At 43.1% G+C, this 21,250-nt stretch overlaps 2 protein-coding genes and 1 pseudogene across 3 annotated transcripts in view; all 3 read left to right on the top strand.

The window, feature by feature from the left end:
• ADAP2 (ArfGAP with dual PH domains 2) overlaps positions 1–20,303 on the top strand; it is a gene marked incomplete at its 5' end in the record, with an annotated part of 68,199 nt that extends 47,896 nt beyond the window's left edge. Inside the window, one exon of the mRNA XM_082370917.1 lies at positions 20,197–20,303. The remainder of the gene's footprint in view (positions 1–20,196) is intronic.
• Positions 712–20,203, top strand: LOC309619400 (E3 ubiquitin-protein ligase RNF135 pseudogene; annotated as a pseudogene). The gene is made up of 3 exons (XR_014249850.1): positions 712–1,083; positions 6,512–6,674; positions 13,094–20,203. The product of XR_014249850.1 is annotated as an E3 ubiquitin-protein ligase RNF135 pseudogene (transcript).
• RNF135 (ring finger protein 135) lies at positions 7,418–12,009 on the top strand. The gene is given in 2 exon segments (XM_082370936.1): positions 7,418–11,326; positions 11,328–12,009. Coding segments are annotated over 2 exon segments (540 nt in total). The 5' UTR covers positions 7,418–11,246; the 3' UTR covers positions 11,788–12,009.
• Positions 20,304–21,250: the final 947 nt, after the last annotated feature.

Genomic DNA, 21,250 nt, shown 5'->3' with positions numbered 1-21,250 from the left:
TACCTATCTATTATCTATCAATCTATCTAATCTATCTATCCATCTATCTATCTCTCTATCATCTATTTAATCTATTATCTATTTAATCTATTATCTATCTAATCTATCTAATCTATTATCTATCTATCTAATCTATCTATTATCTATCTACCTATCATCTATCTAATCTATTATCTATCGATCTATCTATATTCATCTATCTATTTATCTATTATCTATTATCTATCTATTATTTATCTATCTAATCTATTATCTATCTACCTATCATCTATCTACCTATTATCTATCTAATCTATCTATTATCTATATACCTATTATCTATCTATTATCTATCTACCTATTTATCTATCTACCTATCTATCTATCTCTATCTATCTATATCTTTTGGCCACACCGGGGGGCATGTGGGTCGAACCCGCGCCCTGAAGTGTTAGCGGGGGTCCCAACCACTGGACCGCCAGGGAAGTCCCCGGGTTGCACTTTGATGGGAGTGGGGGACATCAAGCTAAAGAAAATCTTTGGGACATCAGCGGGTTTCTAACGGCCTGGGGCGAGCGCATTTCCCAGCGCATAAATCAGCTTGCAAAAGGTCTGGAAAAAAGGAAACAAGGGTGGACCCAAGCTGCAGCGAAGGAGGAGGGGACAGGGAGAGCAAGGGAGGAGCAGGAGGAGACGTAGCCGCAGGGCTGGCAGCCCCCGGCGTAGCCCTGACTTCCGCGCGCCAACCCCGGGGATGGGCGGAGCGGCGGCGGCCTGGGGACCAGGGCGGGCCTGGACGTCTGCCCGGCCATCCCCGTGTGGCTGGCCGAGGACGACCTGGGCTGCATCATCCGTCACGAGCTGCTGGCCCGGCCCGCCACGCTGCCCTGCGGCCACAGCTTCTCCCGCGACTGCCTGATGGGTCTGTGGGGCTCGGGGCGCCACGGGTCCTGCCCCACCTGCCGCGAGGGCGCCGAGCGGCCGCTGCAGCTGCGGAAGAACACGATGCTGCAGAACCTGGAGGACAAGTACAGTCGGGAGGCGCGCGAGCTGGAGGGCCCGAACCCAGCTCCCGGGCCCCGGGGCCGCACCGCGCAGCTGCCGGTAGGAAGGCGGGACCAGAGACTGCCCTCTGACCTCCATCCGCCCGCGCGCGCCGACTGCATCCCATTATCCCCACGGCGCTTCCTCTCCTCCTGATTGTATTTTCACGTTACTTTTCTCAGTCTGAACGTAGAACCCGTTCTTTGGAAAGTTCAGAAAAATATGAAGAAGCAGAAAAAAAAAAATCAAAATCAGAAATCCTATCAACCTAGGCGCTATCCACCCTGGCCCCTTTCCACTTATTTCCAGTCTTTCTGCACCCACTCTCTCTAACAATTTTTAATTGTGCTAAAATATGTTTACATTATATAACATAAAATTTGCCATTTAACCATTTTAAAATGTACAATTCAGTGGCATTATATTTACAGTGCTGTGCAACCATCACCACTATCTACTTCCAAAACTTTTCATCACCACAAACAGAAGCTTTGTACCCATGAAGCAATAATTTCTCCCTCCCCTGCCCTCCAGCCCCTGGTAACCTCTATTCTACTTTGTGTCTCTATGACTTTGCCTACTCTAGATATTTCATAGAAGTGGAATCATACAATATTTGTCACTTTGTTTCTGGCTTTGGCTTCTTTCACTTGCTATAATGTTTTCAAGATTCATTCATGTCGTAGCATGTATCCGAACTTCATTCCTTTTTGTGGCTGAATAATAATTCCCTTGTATGATTATACCACTTTTCTTTTTTTGAATCCATTCAAACATCGATGGACATTTGGATTGTTTCCACCTTTGGGTTATTGCGAGTAATGTTGCAGTGAACGTTGATGTACAAGTATCCGAGTTCCTATTTTCAGTTATTTTGGGTAGGAGTAGAATTGTTGGATCATATGGTAATTCTGTGTTTAACTTATTGAGGAACAGCCAAACTGCATTCCACAGCAACAACAATACTTTGCATTCCCATTAACAAAGTAGGATTCCAATTTTCCCCAACTTTTGCTCCTGGGACTTAAGTCTATTTGCTTCTGGGACTTAGGTTATTGTCTGTTTCCACCACAGTCTTTTGCCCCAGACACCTGCAAGTTTAACTCCGCTTGCAGAACTTCTGAGCAATACTCACCACCTTTCTGGTCTGAGCTCTGGGTTAGGTGAAACAAAGACGAGCACCCTGTGTCATTCCTTCAGGCAGCCCCCAGCCAGGTTAGAACAGGCAGACACAATGGTTTGTGAATAAGATCTGCTCTGCTTCTTTGGGAACCAGGACCAGAGTTTCACGCTGGGAATTTTCAATACCATCACTGAGCCAGGAAGGGAATGGGGCAAGGACAAGTCAAAATGCCACAAAGCTTTCCTACTGCCAGGTTGTGCTTTTTTTTTTTTTTTTTTAATTTTTATTTATTTATTTATTTATTGCTGTGTTGGCTCTTCGTTTCTGTGCGAGGGCTTTCTCCAGTTGCGGCAAGCGGGGGCCACTCTTCATCGCGGTGCGCGGGCCTCTCACTATCGCGGCCTCTCTTGTTGCGGAGCACAGGCTCCAGACGCGCAGGCTCAGTAGTTGTGGCTCACGGGCCTAGTTGCTCCGCGGCATGTGGGATCTTCCCAGACCAGGGCTCGAACCCGTGTCCCCTGCATTGGCAGGCAGATTCTCAACCACTGCGTCACCAGGGAAGCCCAGGTTGTGCTTTTTTGAGTCAGTGTCTGCCAAAGTTCTGACAAAGTTGGTTCTGACAGTTTCTGCTTGTCTTGCAACGTTTCTCTGTGTGTGTGTGTGTGTGTGTGTGTGTGTGTGTGTGTTGGGGGGGCGGGGTTGGTGGAGGGTAAAAGAGCTTGGAGCTATCCACTCCTCTTTTTTTAAAAAAAATTAATTAATAGACTTTATTTCTTTGAGCAGTTCTAGGCTTATAGAAAATTGAGCAGATAGTACAGAAAATTCCCATATACCCCTCACAGTTACCCTTATTATTAATATCTTGCATTAGTTTGGTACATTTGTTACAATTTGTGAACCAATACTGATACATTATTATTAACTAAAATCCACAGTTTACATCAGGGTTCACTCTCTGTGTTGTACCATTCTATGGATTTTGACAAATGCATGAAGTCATGTATCTGTAGTTAACAGTTTTATGCCTTGAAAATCCCCTGCACTCTACCTCTTTGTACCCCCTCCCTCTCCCCAACCCCTGGCAACCACTGACTTTTTGCTATCTCTTTAGTTCTGCCATTTCTAGAATGTCGTATCTTTGGAATCATACAGTATCTAGCTTTTTCCGGCTAGCTTCTTTCATTAAACAAAATTAAGGTTTGTGGCTTGATAGCTCATTTCTTTTTATTGTCAAATAATATTCCATTGCGTAGATGTCCCACAGTTTATCTATTCACCTTTTGATGGACATATTGGTTATTTCCTTTTTTTTTTTTTGCAATTATGAATAAAGCTGTTCTCTTCTTTTTGGTTATAAATACAGCATTGGGAGTTCCCTGGTGGCCTAGTGGTTAGGACTGAGAGCTTTCACTGCTGTGGCCCGGGTTCAATCACTGGTCGGGGAACTGAGATCCTATAAACCAAGTGGTGCAGCCAATAAATAAATAAATAAATACAGCATTATTCCTCAGGTCCTTAAAACTCTTTGTTGGTATAGCTTATAGTGACTGAATATACTTTCCATTGGCTTTTAAGTTAAAACGATTGCCTATGGATGGTAGGATATCGGATAATTTAAAACATTTCTTCTTTCGCATTCTCTGCATTTTCTAAATTCACCACAATGAGTGTGCAGTTCTTTTATGGATGGAAAAAGCAACACGCTTATTTTTTAAAGTTTTAAATTTGTTCAGGTGTCTAGATAAGGGCTCCATTCCAGAATTCCAGCTGCCTGAATATTTAAGAGTGAGACCTGGAAATTTAAGAGCAAACAATGTTACCTGTGGTCAGCCTCCTCCTCTATAAAATAGTCTGCATATGGCTTCCAAAACACATGCTATTTTGAGGGACGTCAGTGCTTCTTAGAGATGAAAAACTGGTTCCAGTTTTTGAGGTTCCAGCATAATTTAAAAAGTGAAAAATGTCCCTCCGAAGTTCTAAAAACTCTGGTTTATTTAGAGTAAGATGATGAACATCTTGTATTTCTGTGGCTCTCCGTAGGACCTCTTTTTGGAGGTAATGCAAATTTCTCCATTGAAGTCTGGGCCCCGCCTGCCTCAGGTGACCATGACCAGGTCTTGAGGGTGTTGCCAGAATGTGCTGGCTGCAAAACTTCCTCCCATTCCCAGCCAGGCAGCTGAGCAGATGAAGCTCCGGAAGTGGAGTGGTTTAGCATTCTCATCTGAATGTTTCTTTAAATGTGAAGGATGTCAATAAACAAACAACAAGTCAACAGTTTTGATACACTTGTACCTACTAATAAATAATATAGCAGATGTTGTTGGATCTTGGTAAAACATATAGTTGGTACTTTATTGCCAACATTTAGTATTCCTCCTAAGATACCTGTTGAACCTGCCTCTAAACTCTTTTTTTTTTTTTTTAATTTATTTTTTTTGGCTGAGTTGGATCTTTGTTGCTGTGCGCAGGCTTTCTCTAGTTGTGGCGAGTGGGTGCTACTCTTTGTTGCGGTGCATGGACTTCTCACTGCAGTGGCTTCTCTCATTGTGGAGCACAGGCTCTAGGCGCACGGGCTTCAGTAGTTGTGGCTCGCGGCCTCTAGAGCACAGGCTCAGTAGTTGTGGCACACGGGCTTAGTTGCTCCGCGGCATGTGGGATCTTCCCGGACCAGGGCTCGAACCCGTGTCCCCTGCATTGGCCGGCGGATTCTTAACTGCTGTGCCACCAGGGAAGCTCCCTATTTACTATTCTTGAGCTCATTAAAGATGACTCTAATCCAATCCTATGACTATTTCTTGCCTGGATTTCTACCAAAGCCTTTTAATTGCTCTGATCTGTTCCCTCCAGAGTGTCACAGTTCTTCCCATCACCATGGAATGTTCTTCTTTTACTCTGTCATGTAGGTAGTGCCTGCTCATCCTTCAGACCTCAGCTAGATTATCACTTCCTCGGAGAAGCCTTCACTGATTTCCTTGAACAAGTCAAATCCCCTTATTAGAGGCTCTTATGTATGAGTCCATGTACCTTTCATTTGTAGCAGTTGTTACAGTTGTGACTTGATAATGATTGGCACCATAATTTATTAATGTCTTTCATCCCTCTTCCCTTGCACTGGACTCTAAGTTCTATGAGGGCAGTGACCTTGATGGCTTTTGTTCCTTTGTTCACTCTTGTATCCCCAGGCCTAACACAGTGCTTGGCACATAGTAAGTGCTCAACAAACACCCAGTGTATTGGAGTGAGTGAATAAATGGGTCCTCAGGGATGCAGTGTGTTGGGGTAGAAGGTCTGAGAGTCTGTCCATCAGTCCTGACATTGCCACTCACTAGTATTATGACCTTGGACAAGTCATTTCACCTTTCTGAGTCTCAGATTTCTATCTGTAAAACAAACAAACAAAAAATGATCCATCGCCTGCACCTCATTGGTTTAATGTGGAGATTTTTTTAAAAAGATCTTGCTTAAAAAAGTGCTTGAGCAATGTGAAAATGTGGGACAATCAAATTAGCTATGGCAATATAGTTAACCTCCATGAACTCCCTCTTTTGTAAAATGGGGATAATAAACCTATCTTGGAAAGTTGTTAGGCAAATTAGAGGTGAGCAGTGGAAAATATTCAACGGGTGGTACCTACTCCTGTTATGATTGGCAAAAAGAATGGGAAATGGATTTTGCAAAGTTGGGAAGGAAAGTCAGGTGCTGAAGGTGGGAAGGTGGTGAGCAGATGAGAGGCTGTGTTGGGGAATAACAGGACCTGAAGTTAAAGAAAATCAGGGAGTGTGTGTTGGAGGCCCCAGAGAGCAGGGCCTGTATGCAGGCAACATGTTTGTCTTGGCCCTTAGGAAGAGTTATGATAGCAGTCTGGGGAAGATTATTTCAGCCTCTGTAGCTTATCTTAGTGACACTCTGTATTATTTATTTTGTAAAGCCCCTATAAGATGGGCCTAAAATTTTCAAACTTTTTGGGGGTATGAGCTAAGAACTCCATATCTGTTGTACAAAATACTAGAAAATACATAGCAGTTGAAAAAACAAATGAAAATCATCCATAGCCCCATCACCAAGAAATCGCCATTTTCTAATATTTTTGCCATACTATGTATTATTCTAGATTGTTTTCAAGGCATATATATTGAGGGCCTAACTACGTTTTGAAAAACCCGTTAGGAGGTAAGTAGAAAATTATAGATGGTTGGTAGAACTGGAATATATTTGATGCATTCCTTAGGAGATTTTCTTTTTTCCTTCTTCCTTCCTTCCTTCCTTCCCTTCTTCTTTTTCTTCTCCTTCTCCTTCTCCTTCTTCTCCTTCTCCTCCTCCTTCTCCTTCTTCTTATTTTTTTTTTTTTAAATGATTCATCAATAGGCTTTGTCAGATGGGGTGGACCTTTCCTTGGCTTCTCCAAAACTAGTGACTTCCAACACACCTGAGGGGAAAATGAGAGACATTCTCCATGACCTAGAAGAGATCCAGGAAAAATTACAAGAAAACTTCACGAGGAAAGAGACCTTTGAAGAACAAATGCAGGGTGAGTTGATTTTATTTGGTAGAGGAGGTTTAATTATGGAAGTTGGGGCAGCGTTCCATGGCTTTGTTTTTTGGGGACAGGATCTGAGAGCCCAGCTGTGTTATCCCTGTGGTGTGAATGAGTGGGCTGAGCTATTTTTGTGACTGGATGTGTTTTTGGACCTGCCTGGAGGTGTGCTGTATCACAGGCCCTTAATAGATAGAAACTCGTTTTCTAAGACCTATAAATCCAGAACCTAGACCTGATTTTGCTAGCTCACCATGCATCTGTGTTATCTACCTGAAGAGATTCAGAAATAGGTGGCTTTTTATTTTTCACTAGTAAATGTCCTTATTAATGAAGCATGCAACTTTGTATATAGTTCTTGATAAATTCTACTCAACTGTAATCTCTGGCCAGTGTGTTTAATAATAAAGGGTAACAATGTAGAAAACAACCTTTCTGTCCTGACTTTTAGGTTTGCTGTTGTTCCCTGGCTCAGGATTGAAAAACAATTCACACCTGCCCCTTAGACAAGTGCTCTAGTCTCGCTTGCCTCTGCCTCCTGACTCGGCCACGGCCAGCTTTGTATGCTTTAGAGACGTTATCTCTTAGAGCTTTTAGATATTTAAATCATCTTGCTCTGCTTAAAAAGTTTCTTACTTGGGCTTCCCTGGTGGCGCAGTGGTTGAGAATCTGCCTGCCAATGCAGGGTACACGGGTTCGAGCCCTGGTCTGGGAAGATCCCACATGCCACGGAGCAACTAGGCCCGGGAGCCACAACTACTGAGCCTGCGCGTCTGGAGCCTGTGCTCCGCAACAGGAGACACTGCAATAGTGAGAGGCCCGCGCACTGCGATGAAGAGTGGCCCCCGCTTGCCGCAACTGGAGAAAGCCCTCGCACAGAAACGAAGACCCAACACAGCCAAAAATAAATAAATAATAAATAAATAAATTAAAAAAAAAAAAAAGAATCTAGGCAATAAAATAAAGTCTAACCTTTAAAAAAAAAAAAAAGTTTCTTACTTAAGTGGAGAAGTGTGATTCCTTGGGAAAGGTTTCTTAAGGAAACCAGTTAGAGTACAGTTTATTAATTGTTCCAAAAACAATCTGAGAAATAAAGTGCCCTCTTAGCTCCTGTGTGCTCCTAAATTTAGGATGGGTTCCTAATTTAAAATCTAAAATCGAGCTTTAAACTTGAGGATTAAATTTAAAAATTTTAATTCAAAAATCAAAAAATATGAAAAGACACAACAAAAGTATTGTGTTCCTACCCTCGTCCAATTCCTCTTATTCCCCCAGTTAACCACCTTTACTAGTTTTCTTAAGTGTCCTTTCAGAATTTACTTTTGTAAGTACAAGCAAACACAAATTTATATTCTTATCTCCCCCAATATTTTTTTTTACACAAAAGTTAGCATACTGTATACACTGTTCTGCATTTTGCTTTCCTTTTTTACTTAATATATCTTGATACCTTTACAAATCAGTACCTCAAGCATTTTCTCTTTAAAGCTGCATAATATTCCAATTTATGGATATGCCAACATTTATTTACTCAACGCTTTACTGATGGATGCATGATTATTCCCAATTATTTATAATTGCAAACAATGCTGAAGTCAATTACTGTATATACATCATTTTATATGAGTGCAGAGATAATTGTAGGTTAAATTACCAGTAAGGATCGCTGGGTCACAGAGTAAATTTTGCAATTTTGATAACGTTGACAAACTGCTCTCCAGTTGGGTTGTATCAGTTGGCACTCTTACAGAAGAAATGTTTGTCCCCCAAGCCTGCCAACACAATGTGCTGTCAAACTTTGGTATTTTTTTTGCCAATCCAATGGGTTTAAAACAAGTGATATATTTGTGTACTGTACTTTTTAATTTGCATTTCTCCGTGAATTGTCTTTTTATATCTTGTATTGTTGGTCCTTTAAAAATTTGATTTTTAGGAACTCATTATAAATTAGGGAGATTAGCCTTTTGTCTGTGATATGAATTGCAGATTTTGTTCCCCATTTGTCATTTATCTTTTGATTCTGTTTAGTGTGGGTTTTAGAATGTCATATAGACATTTTTATATTTTCAAGTAGTACATTTTATCAGTGTTTTCTTTTGTGGCTTCTAGATTTTAAATTTTATTTAGAAAACTTCACCACCTCAAGTGGTGTGTGTGTGTGTGTGTGTGTGTGTGTGTATGTACACTTTTATATTAAATCTTTGGTTTCACATATAAATCTTTTATCCATTTGAAATTTATCCTAGCGTGTGTCCTAGTGAATTTTAAATAATAATGTAAATGTTTTATAACATTTATAATGTTTAATGGTGTTGCTCTGGTTGAAATATTTCTTCTTATTTAACTGGAGAAACATGATATCTTGGGAAAAAATTATGACTTTCTATGATTACTTAAGTGTGCATTTTTAATTTTTAATTGTGGTAAAATACATACAACAAATGCACCATCTTAACCTTTTTAAGTTTACAGTTGAATAGTGTTAAGTATATTCATATTGTATGCAACCAAGTTCCAGAACGTTTTCATCTTGCAAAACTGAAACTCTATACCCATTAAACAGTAACTCCCCATACCCTCCTTCCCCAGCCCCTAGCAACCACCATTCCACTCTCTGTTTGTATGAGTTTGATTACTCCAAATAGCTTATATAAGTGGAATCGTGAAATGTTTATCTTTTTTGTGACTGGCTTATTTCACTTAGCATCCATATTATTAGATCCAAGTTTCATCCATATTGTTGACTGTGTCAGAATTTCCATCCTTTTAAGGGCTGAATAATATTCCATAATATTCCATTGTATTATACACATATATATACCACATTTTGTTTACCCATCCATCCATCCATCCATCGATGGACATTTGGGTTGCTTCCACCCCTTGGCTACTGTGAATAATGCTGCCATGAACATGGGTGTATGAACATCTCTTTGAGACCTTGCTTTCAATTCTTTTGTATATATGCCTACAAGTGGAATTACTGGATCATATGGTAATTCTATTTTTAATTTTTTGAGGAATTAAGTATACATATTAAGTATTTTTAAAATTTAACTTAGAAAATTCAAGTATGCCTTATCAAGTACAACGTTGATTATTTTGGTTATTTTGATTTTGATTATTTGGACCAGTCCAGGACAGTTTTAAAACATAAGATCTGAATATATCCCTACTTCCTGAAACATCATTCCCTGAAGTTCTCACAAGATTGTTTTTAAGACAATAGATTAGTTATTCTTCAAGTCAGCGCTTTAACAGCTGCTAAGCGATTTGACTGCCTCATCACAATGATTTCCTTTGACCCTATGTAAACACACCATGAGCTGCCACGGAAATCACGCAGCCTAAATGGCACAGTGTTTCTCGAGGTATGACCCGGTACTCTCTGTAACGCTAATAAGGATGCAGATAATCTCCAGGTTTGTTGGCCTATGTTTTTTTTTTTTTCTTATATGTTCTTTTTGTGGCTTTGATATCTGTATTATGGTAACTTCATAATATTAATTAAAAATCTTTCCACCCTTAAAAAAACAAAAAGCAGACTCCAAGGCCCATGGCCAGACTATTGAGTTAGCATCTCCGGGAGTAAGCCCCAAGGATTTGCATTTTTGACAACTTTGCAGGGGATTTTCATGCACACTAAAGTTTTTTTTTTTTTTTTAATTAATTAATTAATTTATTTATTTTATGGCTGTGTTGGGTCTTCGTTTCTGTGCGAGGGCTTTCTCTAGTTGCGGCAAGTGGGGGCCACTCTTCGTCGCGGTGCGCGGGCCTCTCACTATCGCGGCCTCTCTTGTTGCGGAGCACAGGCTCCAGACACGCAGGCTCAGTAATTGTGGCTCACGGGCCCAGTTGCTCCGCGGCACGTGGGATCCTCCCAGACCAGGGCTCGAACCCGTGTCCCCTGCATTGTCAGGCAGATTCTCAACCACTGCGCCACCAGGGAAGCCCCCACACTAAAGTTTTGATAAGCATTTTGGTGCAGCTTACCCAGCAGGGGTGATTATTTGTAATACAAATTTAATTACTGGGGAGTACAGTTGACCCTTGAACAACATGGGGGTTAGGGGCACCAAACGCCTATACAGCCGAAAATCTGACTGTAACTTTTTTCTTTTTTTGTAAACAGGAGTCCTATTTTATTTTATTTATTTATATTTTTAATTAATTAATTAATTTATCTTTGGCTGCGTTGGGTCTTTGTTGCTGCACGCAGGCTTTCTGTAGTTGTGGTGAGCGGGGGCTACTCTTGATTGCGGTGCACAGGCTTCTCATTGCGGTGGCTTCTCTTGTTTTGGAGCACGGGCTCTAGGCGCACAGGCTTCAGTAGTTGTGGCACAAAGGCTTAGTTGCTCCGTGGCATGTGGAATCTTCCCGGACAAGGGCTTGAACCTGTGTTCCCTGCATTGGCAGGCGGATTCTTAACCACTGCGCCACCAGGGAAGTCCCTTGATGCACCAATTTTAATGCCAGTATGTGTAAAACTTTATCACACTCAAAGATACAAAGCTGCTTTTTGCTATTTGAAGACCTCTTAGCATGAACCATCAGAGGTAGCTAGTCATGTTCTGGTTTTTTTCCCCGGGGGTCATCAATCCAACCTTTGACCTAGGGAGCCTCTCCTGTAGCCTGGAGGTGTCCAAGGATCACTGTATCTCACAGCCCACAGCCCTATCCCTGGAGTCATGAGAGGTTTGCCTCCTGCCAGGCCTTATGTTCCCAGGCTCTCTCTTCTGGGCAGCAGTACTGGGAAGTGGACACTCAGCGTTGTAGCCACTGGGCAGTTGGGGTGGCTTCCCGGGGGATGAGGCGTGACCAGATCTTGGGAAGGACCAGGGACTCCTGGTGTGTAGAGTGGAAAGGGACTAGCCAGCTCTCTGCATGGCACATGGTCAAGGAAACTGTCCTTGGCTCAAACAGACCTAGTGTGGTGGGCATCTGGCTGGACCTTGAGGAGGGAAAGCTTGCCTTCTATTCTGTGGCTGATCAGGTGACGCTCCTGTATGAGTGCCCAGTCTCTGCTGCCTTTCCTCTGCACCCTGCCTTCTGGCTGTATGGCTTATTCCCTGGAAACTCTCTGACTATGAGGCAAATAAACGTATAAACATTCCCTGGGTGTTAAAGCATGTTGATTTCCTGGTCTCTCTGCCTTCAAGCAGGGTGTCAACTTGACTTAAGTATCTCACTTCCAAAGTTAAGGGACGCAAAGTAAATGTTTAACTCATCAGGCTTGCATTGTTCAAACCCTTCACGGTCCAAAGAAAGGACAGGCTCTTGAGTGGGAGATAATATCTAAGCCCTTGGAATATCCTGCCTGATAAGAGTGTATTTATCTGAGGACCTTGGGCCGCACAGTATCAGCTTGATTTCTGGAAGGGCTGGAAACTAAGGTCAGCCACTTGGGCGGTGCGTCTGCCTACATGACCGACCGCCAGTCAAAGCCTTGGGCACCAAGACTTATGTGCTTCCCTGGTTGGCAGTGTTCCGTGTGTGTGGTCACACGTCGTCCTGGGAGAATTAAGCATTGTCCCCATAACTCCACTGAGAGAGGAGTGAGTGGGCTCTCCTGGCCCCTGCCCTATGTGCCTTTTTCTGTTGCTGGTTTTAACCTGTATCCTTTCACTGTAATCGTCTGTAACCGTAAGTGTAACAGCTTTGCTGAGTTCTGTGAGTCCTAGTGCATCACTGACAATGAGATTGATTTTAGGGGACCCGCTCTACACACACACAAGGGGCATGCTATCAATTGCTGTGTAATACTATGATCACACATTCAGTGGTTTCAAACAACACACATTTATTCTCTCGCAGCTTCTGTGGGCCAGGAGTCAGGGTACAGCTTAGCTGAGGCCTCTGCTTTGGAATCTCGCAAGCTGCAGTCAGGGTGTGAACTGGGGCCAGGTGAGATCTGAGGCTCCACTGGGGAAGGATCTGCTTCCAAGCTCACGTGGCTGTCGGCAGCATTCAGTTCCTTGTGGGTTGTCAGACTGAGGACCACCCTCAGTTCCTTACTCGGTGGGCCTCTGCAACATGGATGCTTACTTCAAAGCCAACAAGGGAGATCAAGTCTCCTAGCAAGGTGGACATTAAATCTTATATAATGTAACCACAGGGACATGTAATCACACGTATGCCATCGCCTTTGCCTTATTCTATTGGTTAGAAGCAAGTCGCAGGTCCCGCCCACATTTAAGGGGATGGGGTTCACAAGGGCATGAAAACCAGGAGGTGGGGGGAGGTCCTTACAGTCTGGCTGGCACATGGTATCATCTCATACTCGATTTCCCCTATTTTTTAGAATCATTTTATTATATTAACAGAATGGACAGAGAAAACTACACAATACACATGTGCAGCGTAAGGAATAATTATTATTATTATTATTAAACACCCTTGTAACTACCCTTCAGGTCAAGAAATAAAGCCTTGGGCTTCCCTGGTTGCCCAGTGGTTAAGAATCCGCCTGCCAGTGCAGGGGATACAGGTTCGAGTCCTGGTCTGGGAAGATCCCACATGCCTCGGAGCAACTAAGCCCATGCGCCACAACTACTGAGCCTGCGCTCTAGAGCCCACGAGCCACAACTGCTGAGCCCATGTGTCACAACTACTGAAGCCCGCGTGCCTAGAGACTGTGCTCTGCAACAAGAGAAGCCACCGCAATGAGAAGCCCGCGCACCGCAACAGAGTAGCCCCCGCTCACTGCAACTAGAGAAAGCCCGTGCGCAGCAACGAAGACCCAACGCAGCCAAATAAATAAATTTATTTATAAAAAAAAAAGAAAGAAAACCTTGCTGCCCACCCCAGAAGCTCTTTCATGTGCCCCATTCCAATCACAAAACCCTCGGTCCACCTGAAAGGCATCCTGACTTTTATAGTAATCACTTACTTGCATTTCTTTAGAGTTTTAGCACCCAAACATGCATCCCTAGCATAAACCCTAAAAAACCCTGATATATCTTTTTCTTAACAGCTTTGTTGAGATATAGTTTACATACTATAAAATCCACCTATTTAAAGTGTACAAATCAATGTGTTTTAGTATGTTTACAGAGTTGTGAAACCATCACCATAATCTAATTTTAGAACATTTTCATCTCCCACAGAAAGAACCCTCATACCTATCAACAGTTGATATGTCTCTGAAGTCTCCTGATCTACAGCTTTCCCCTCCCTTTCTTCTCCTTACGATTCATCTGTGGGCCGTCAGGCTCTATTAGCACCTGTTGGAGAGGTGGAAATCCAGCTCTGTTGGATGGGGTTGATCAGAAAGCCTTGCCACACAAACCAGCCAGGCAGCCTTTGACAGTGCATTTCACTTCTTTGCCTCTCTTTCCCCTGTAAAATGGAAATAATTATTATTCGCCCTTCCTTACCTTCCTCAAAGGGTTGCTGAAAGAATTGATGTAATAGATGAGACACTGGAAGACTGCCAGGGTGATTATAACCACAGCAACAATGACGTAACTATATTTTCATATCACACACCTTGATCTCTAACATCTGTAGATTCACACCTAATTTCCATACGGATCCTTGAAAACGGGAGCAAGCAGAAGTCTTCCCCTGTGATCTACTCATTTGCTCTCTGAGCCTCATGACCACCCTGCGTGATGAGTGTTATCATCTTTCTGTTAACATACGAGGGAAGGGTGGGGGTCCTGGACCGGTTGAGGGCTTTGTGCAGGGCCAGTCAGCTGAGCGTGGCAGAGCTGGGAGCTGGCCCAGCGTTCCCACTGTCAAGTCTCTAACCTTAATACCCTCTGATAAGGTCCCAGTTGAGGCCAGGACCTGGGCATCCACTTTGATAGGACACAGCTCTAAAGCCACGAGGTGCTCTTTTTTTCTTGTTGTTGGTGTCAGTTCTCAGTGTAGTGGCCTTGAGTTGCCTAAGCAGGGACAGGGCCTCTCTGTGCCAGATGACCGTTAAAAGGCTCTCTGTTCTCACTTTCTGCATTACGGAGCCTTTATCTTCTCACCCAGAGTCACCTTGATGTTTGCCTTTTGAAAGTGCCAAGAATTTAGAGGCCAGGGTTTTAGCTTCTTGAGGTCCTTTGATTAAATACCATCCTTTCAGGTGGTTTGCATAATGGGGCCTCTGTCCGCGTGGGGTTTATTGGCTGGCCACGTGATTTCCCCAAGCTGCAGCCAAAGCACAAGAATCATAGAGGTGGGGAACAAAGGTTATCATTTTTGGCTTCCTTGCTTTTGTCTCACGTTTTCTGTCAGCATATCCCTTCCAGTACACTGTGGAAAATAGCACCCTTCACTCAAACAAAACAGAAAATCCTCCCAAGGAGAAGAACTGAAGCTGAAATGCCAGTGGATGAAGGCACCTCTCACTGAGGTCTACACCGTGTCGGGGACGAAGTCATCCACCGTGGACCAAGCCGGACATCCCATCAGGGGCTCCTGGGGCAGCAGCTTACCCCATCTGGAGATGTTTCTCTCAAACATCTGAGTGGTTGTACCCATTTTTGGGGTCTAGGGCTTTGGGTTCCTGGAAGAACCACCTGCTAAGCAGGAAGCCACCACCTTCTTAAGGCTCACGATAACCTCTAATATAGTTATATCTATCTGTCCCTTGCTTCTCCCTCAAGTACATTTTTTTTTTCCGGAAAAGTTTAATTTGAAGACTTTATTTCCTAGCTGATTGCAGAAACAAACCACAAGATGAAACAGTGCTGCTCTCTGGGGAGACCTCTCAGGCTGCCTTGCTCAGTTCAAGGGAGAAGTCCCTTCCCCGGGGGGCACTTGGGGATTTTGACAGGAAAAGGGGACTCTTCCCTGGTATATGCTCAGCTCCATCACCCCCTACTCCTGCTGAGCCCTTAGCCCCAAATTCATCCTCATTCATAATTGCTCAAAACCCTAATCACTGGGTCCTTCCAGACAACTGCAGTCTTCTTATTTAATTATACATACTTAGGTTATGCTGAAGATTTTTCAATATTTATTTATTTTTATTTGTTATTTATTTAGACTGTGCTGGGTTTCAGCTGTGGCATGTGGGCTTCTTAGTTGCGGCATGCACGAGGGATCTAGTTCCCCGACCAGGAATCAAACCTGGGAGCTCTGCATTGGGAGTGTGGAGTCCTACCCACTGGACCACCAGGGAAGTCCCTGAAGATTTGTTTTGATTTGGGATTTATCTTCCTAACCAGCCATAGGTTTTTTTAAGGACAGGTTTTCTTAAGCTTCAGCCTTTCATGTGCCATGATTCTTGTTACATATGCATATCCCCTGTACTTTTTTTTTTTTTTTTTTGACAGGGCCGCCTGGCTTGTGGGATCTTAGTTCCCGGACAAGGGATCGAACCCAGGCCCCCTGCAGTGGAAGTGCGGAGTCCTAACCACTGGACCAGCAGGGAATTCCCGTCTCATGTACCATGTTTTACTTAATATTTTTCCTAAATCAACTCACATCTCCCCTTTTAGGTACATGTATTTCAAAAGGAAACTTTAAAATATTTATATAAATGAAAACCAGAATCATGTGTCTTAAATAGAGGGATAAGCCTAAATGTATGTTTCAAGAAAAACAAAACAATGACTAGCTTGGTACTGTTGTCTAAGTTTCTGAACCTGAAGTGGGCTTGCGCTCTCCCTCTCTTTCTCTCTCTCTCTGGCTCAAAAGGAGATTATCAGGTACTAAAGATTTACTGAGGATTTCACCTTGACTTAATCAGGATGGAAAGAGAATAGAAAAAGGAAACCTTTCTGTCCACAAGAGTCACTGTTTCTGATGTCCCTGCACCACTTTTACACCTCTTATTCCACCACTTTGGGAAACGTGATTCTAAGAGATTGGTCTGGTGCAATATGGAAGACTGTGTTTTCTTTCCGTGTGCAGGGAAATTGTTTCACCTTTATTCTTCAAAATAAATACACCCTGGGGGAGAAAAACGTATGGCTTTGGTCAGTGACAATCTCCAGGACACAATGTCTTGGAGTTACCATAGGAGCTTTTCTGATACCACCTTCTGTACAATTAGTCACCACGTTCTGACCCTCGATTCTGCTTTCTCAAATCATTTCAACTCTGGCCCCTCCTCTTCCCTCTGCATCTGCTCGCTGGTTCAGACTCCCATCACATCTCTCCCAGGTTATTTTAATGTATTATTTTTGTCTGAGTTGGCTCTTCACTGCTGCGTGTGGGCTTTCTCTAGTTGTGGCGAGCAGGGGCTACTCTTCGCTGCGGTGTGCGGGCTTCTCATTGCAGTGGCTTCTCTTGTTGCGGAGCACGGGCTCTAGGCGCACGGGCTTCAGTAATTGTGGCTCGTGGCTGTAAAGCGCAGGCTCAGTAGTTGTGGTGCACGGGCTTAGTTGCTCCGCGGCATGTGGGATCTTCCCGGACCAGGGCTCAAACCCGTGTCCCCTGCATTGGCAGGCAGATTCATAACCACTGTGCCACCAGGGAAGCCCTCTCCCAGATTATTTTAATGCGAGCTCCTCTATCTCTAGTCAGAAGACCCCTTCCCATCCATTCTCATTCTGTGAATGTGAACTTTCCAAAATGGAAGTCAGATCATGTCACTCCCCTGCTTAAAACTCCCCGGTGCTCCCCGCCTACAACAGAAAGTTCTGCTTCCTGTTTCTGCTCTTACCTACCTCTAGCCCCCATTTGCTGTCATCCCCCCACATACACCCTCCACCCCAGCCTCCCTGCTTTGTGTCACACTATGTACTTTTGCAATTCCGGTTTGCTTTGCCTGGAGTGTCCCCCAACCCCCCTTGTCCAGCGTTGAAAACTGTTTACCCAGAGTGGATCTGGTTTCCACCAAGAGGACTGGAGTCTTTCACTGTCACCGTGTCTAACGTGGCAACATGTGCACAATGAATTTAGATCAGATCAAAGCTGACTCACTAATTGTAGAAGCAGGTACTGGAAGGCCACTCAGGCTAAAATCATGGTCATTTTCCTAGGAGCTTTCTGGGGATATTTTCAGTTTTGCTGGGTTAAGGCATTTTGTTGCCTGGGGGGTGAACAAAGCCAGACAGGGAGAGCAGATTACTGGAAGGAGTGGGACACAGTCACACAAGTCTGGCTGGTTTTGGCTAGGGGTGGGGTGGGGAGAGAGGAGGTAGAAAGATTTAGATTATGAGATGCTACCTCTCATGAAGGGTTTTTTTTTAATAAATTTATTTATTTTAGTATTTATTTATTTATTTTCGCTGCATTGGATCTTTGTTGCTGCACACGGGCTTTCTCTCTAGTTGCGGTGAGCGGGGGCTACTCTTTGTTGCAGTGCGCAGGCTTCTCATTTCGGTGTCTTCTCTTGTTGCGGAGCACAGGCTCTAGGCGCATGGGCTTCAGTAGTTGTGGCACGTGGGCTCAGTAGTTGTGGCCCACGGGCTTAGTTGCTCCGTGGCATGTGGGGTCTTCCCGGACCAGGGCTCGAACCCGTGTCCCCTGCATTGGCAGGCGGATTCTTAAACACTGGGCCACCAGGGAAGCCCGAAGGCTTTTTGAAAGAGGTAGTTTGGGCTGATAAGGACTGATTTGGAGGATTCTGGTGAGAAAGATGAATGCCCAAACTTCCTTGTCCACAACTTGCCTCCCATGATAAGTCTATGTTGTCCATTACTGTGTCTCTGGCACCTAGTACAGAGCGCCGCACAAGGTGGAACCAATAAATATTTGTTAAATAATTTTATAAACATGATATCCTATGTTAATGTCTCAAAGCACTGCTATTCTTCTAAATATTTCTCTTATCTTTATTATCTTTCTATTATCTTTATTTAAAAGATATTAACTTTGACATTTTACAAAAGATGATTGTACTGGGACTTCCCTGGTGGTCCAGTGGTTAAGACTCCGCGCTTCCACTGCAGAGGCCACGGGTTCAACCCCTGGTCAGGGAACTAAGATCCAGCATGCTGTGCGGTGCGGCCAAAAAAAAAAAAAAAAAAAGAAGAAGATGATTGTACTAAAAATTAATTCGTAATCTTTAACACATTTTCTCCTTCCTTTGTACCCTCATCTAATGTTTGTGTACATCCATTAGTTTTTAATTACCCAAATAATACTCATGCATCCTTATCAAAGTTCAAAATTGCAAACGTATAGAGGGTAAAAGTTACATAAATGTATATTTTATACTTGGTTTTTATATAGTTGTAATTGTATGTATGGTTTTAGATTTCTGTTTTTTCACTTATTTTGTAAATACTTTTCCCTCTTTAATAGTCATTAGTTTTAATGACTGCAAAAGTTCCAGTAATCTTATGTCATACTTCATTTAGCTATTCCCCTATTATTGTATATTTTTCCATTTTTTACTATTGTGTAATGATGGTATAAATAGGATATGTATATGTATATATGTATTTCTTCTTTTGAATTATTTTCTTGGAACATATTTAATTGTGGTGATTTCTTTGCAGAGATAAACAAATTATAAGTTTACTATTCTATGGAAATTTTCGTTTTGTGGAAATGGCCTGTGACCTAAAATTTTTTGAGAATCACTAGTTGGTATAGATAATAAGTCATCAAAAATTTTAATGTCTCTGCAGTGATTAAAAATTATGTTAAATGCATTTTTGTCGTTCAGAGTTTACAATTTGGGTGGGCAGGCTAATCAATTTGCCCTTGGAAGGATAATGCAAATCAGCAAATGAATTCCAAATTTTAAAATGCAGCTGTTAAGGATGATGTATGGACATGTACTATATGTTAAGTAATGTGATAAATGCTTTATTGCATTATTTTACTTAATTCTCAAAGAGCTCTATGAGCTAACTCCATTTTGCTGATGGGGTTTACGTTTTTCAGAGAGGTTATGTAACTTGTCCAATGTTGCACAGCTAGCAAAGTATTGGAGACGAAACGTAGACTCCAGAGCCCATGCCCTTAACCATGCCATAAGGGAATTCAGGCCACTTGGGGGCAAGAAGGTCTGAGAGGCTTCTCAATATCAATTATCTCTTAATTGAGGGTATTTGTTTTACAATATGTATCTGAAAGGAGCTTGAGAAAATTAAAAAGAAAACTGGATGCAACCTCATCAACAGGTGAGGCTCTTGTCTGGAAAATGTGCTTTCAGTATGGTTAGTTGTAATCAAATGCCTTTTAAAAGTAATTGTGCTGAGTGATGTCTCTTCTGGCCAAATCAAGCGAACAGAATCCATATCCTCTAGAGACCAATTCACGTGACTATGCAGAGGACATGGATGTCTGGCCAATGAGCCAAGAACATTCAAAGTGCATTCAAAGGCAAGATAAAAGATTTACTCTGTACCAAAGCATTGGACTTTTCTGCTCCACCACATCAGGCTTGGCAGGAAAAGGAGGAAGTCTTCCTGGAAGGAATGGGAGACCAGAGTGAAGATGGATGCCACTTTGGGTTTAATTTGAGAGACCAAAGATAGATGGGTCTGAAGAGTGGGACCAATGCCAACCCATCTAATCTGGCCTCCTGCCCAGGACTGTGTCTAACTCACCAGTCAGAGACCAGCCTCTTGTTCCACCCAATGTCAGTCATTTAACACACACTGTATCTTCTCCCCAGCAGGCCTGCCCACCAGCCCTGGGGTGTTCCACTGTCCTGAGACTCAGAGAGAGGCTGTGTTGCAAGTTCCTTCTTTGATAGGTGTGAAAGATGGATCCTCTTAAATCCTGGCAAAGGTACTTCGTTCAGACCCCCAGTGTCCCCTTCACAATTGAGAAGCCATGAAGTTTGTCTTGTGAAGGTAGAGCTCCTTCCCAGCATTCTAGAGGGAAATTCCATCAGTGCTTTCTAGATACTAATCTGTCCTCTTGGCTTTATCCAATGTACTTAATATTCAGTCATCAATCTGTAATATCCCAACAGTAAATTCCACTGCCAACAACTGCATTCTCTGGCTTCTGTGTTGCTGCAGTGTGTGTCACCGTGTGGCTCTATCTTCTGGCTCAGAAAGGTGTACAGAAGTCGCTTCTCTCACAGTTTATTTTATTTATCCAACATTTGTATATTACAGACCATGTACCAGGCACTATTCAAAGCATTTTCCTATTACATTAACTCGTTTAATCTTCATAACAATCCCATGAGGTGTTATTCCCATTTGGCAGATGAGGGTTAGAGAAGTTAAGAAATTTGCCTGATGATGCACAGCTAGTAATTGGTAAAGCTGAGGTTCAGACTTAGGCAGGCAGACTCCAGAGTCCCTGCTTTTATTTTATTTTATTTATTTATTTAGGCTGCACCGGGTCTTAGTTGCGGCATTGTGGACTCTTAGTTGCGGCAGGCATGCGGGATCCAGCTCCCCAACCAGGGATCGAACCCGGGCCTCCTGCATTGGGAGCGCAGAGTCTTACTCACTGGACCACCAAGGAAGGCCCCAGAGTCACTGCTTTTAATCACTGAGCTATGCCGTCTCCAAGAGAACTTCAGAGTGACCCCTGATGGATGTCTGTTAACATAAGAGAAGGGCATAAAGCTCAAGGCAAGACAGGAGGCCAGAGCTTCAGAAGTATAGCTGACTGGGAGATGGGAAGGGGCTGTAAAAAGAAACTTATTGATACATTGCCTGTGAGGCACACTCTGATTGTCCGGCTCCCCACTCCCACTTTAGTTTTGG

This window comes from Balaenoptera borealis (genome assembly GCF_965194805.1).
Source record: "Balaenoptera borealis genome assembly, chromosome: 20".
Classification (NCBI taxonomy): domain Eukaryota; kingdom Metazoa; phylum Chordata; class Mammalia; order Artiodactyla; family Balaenopteridae; genus Balaenoptera; species Balaenoptera borealis.
This window is presented reverse-complemented; position numbering and strand designations above follow the sequence as displayed.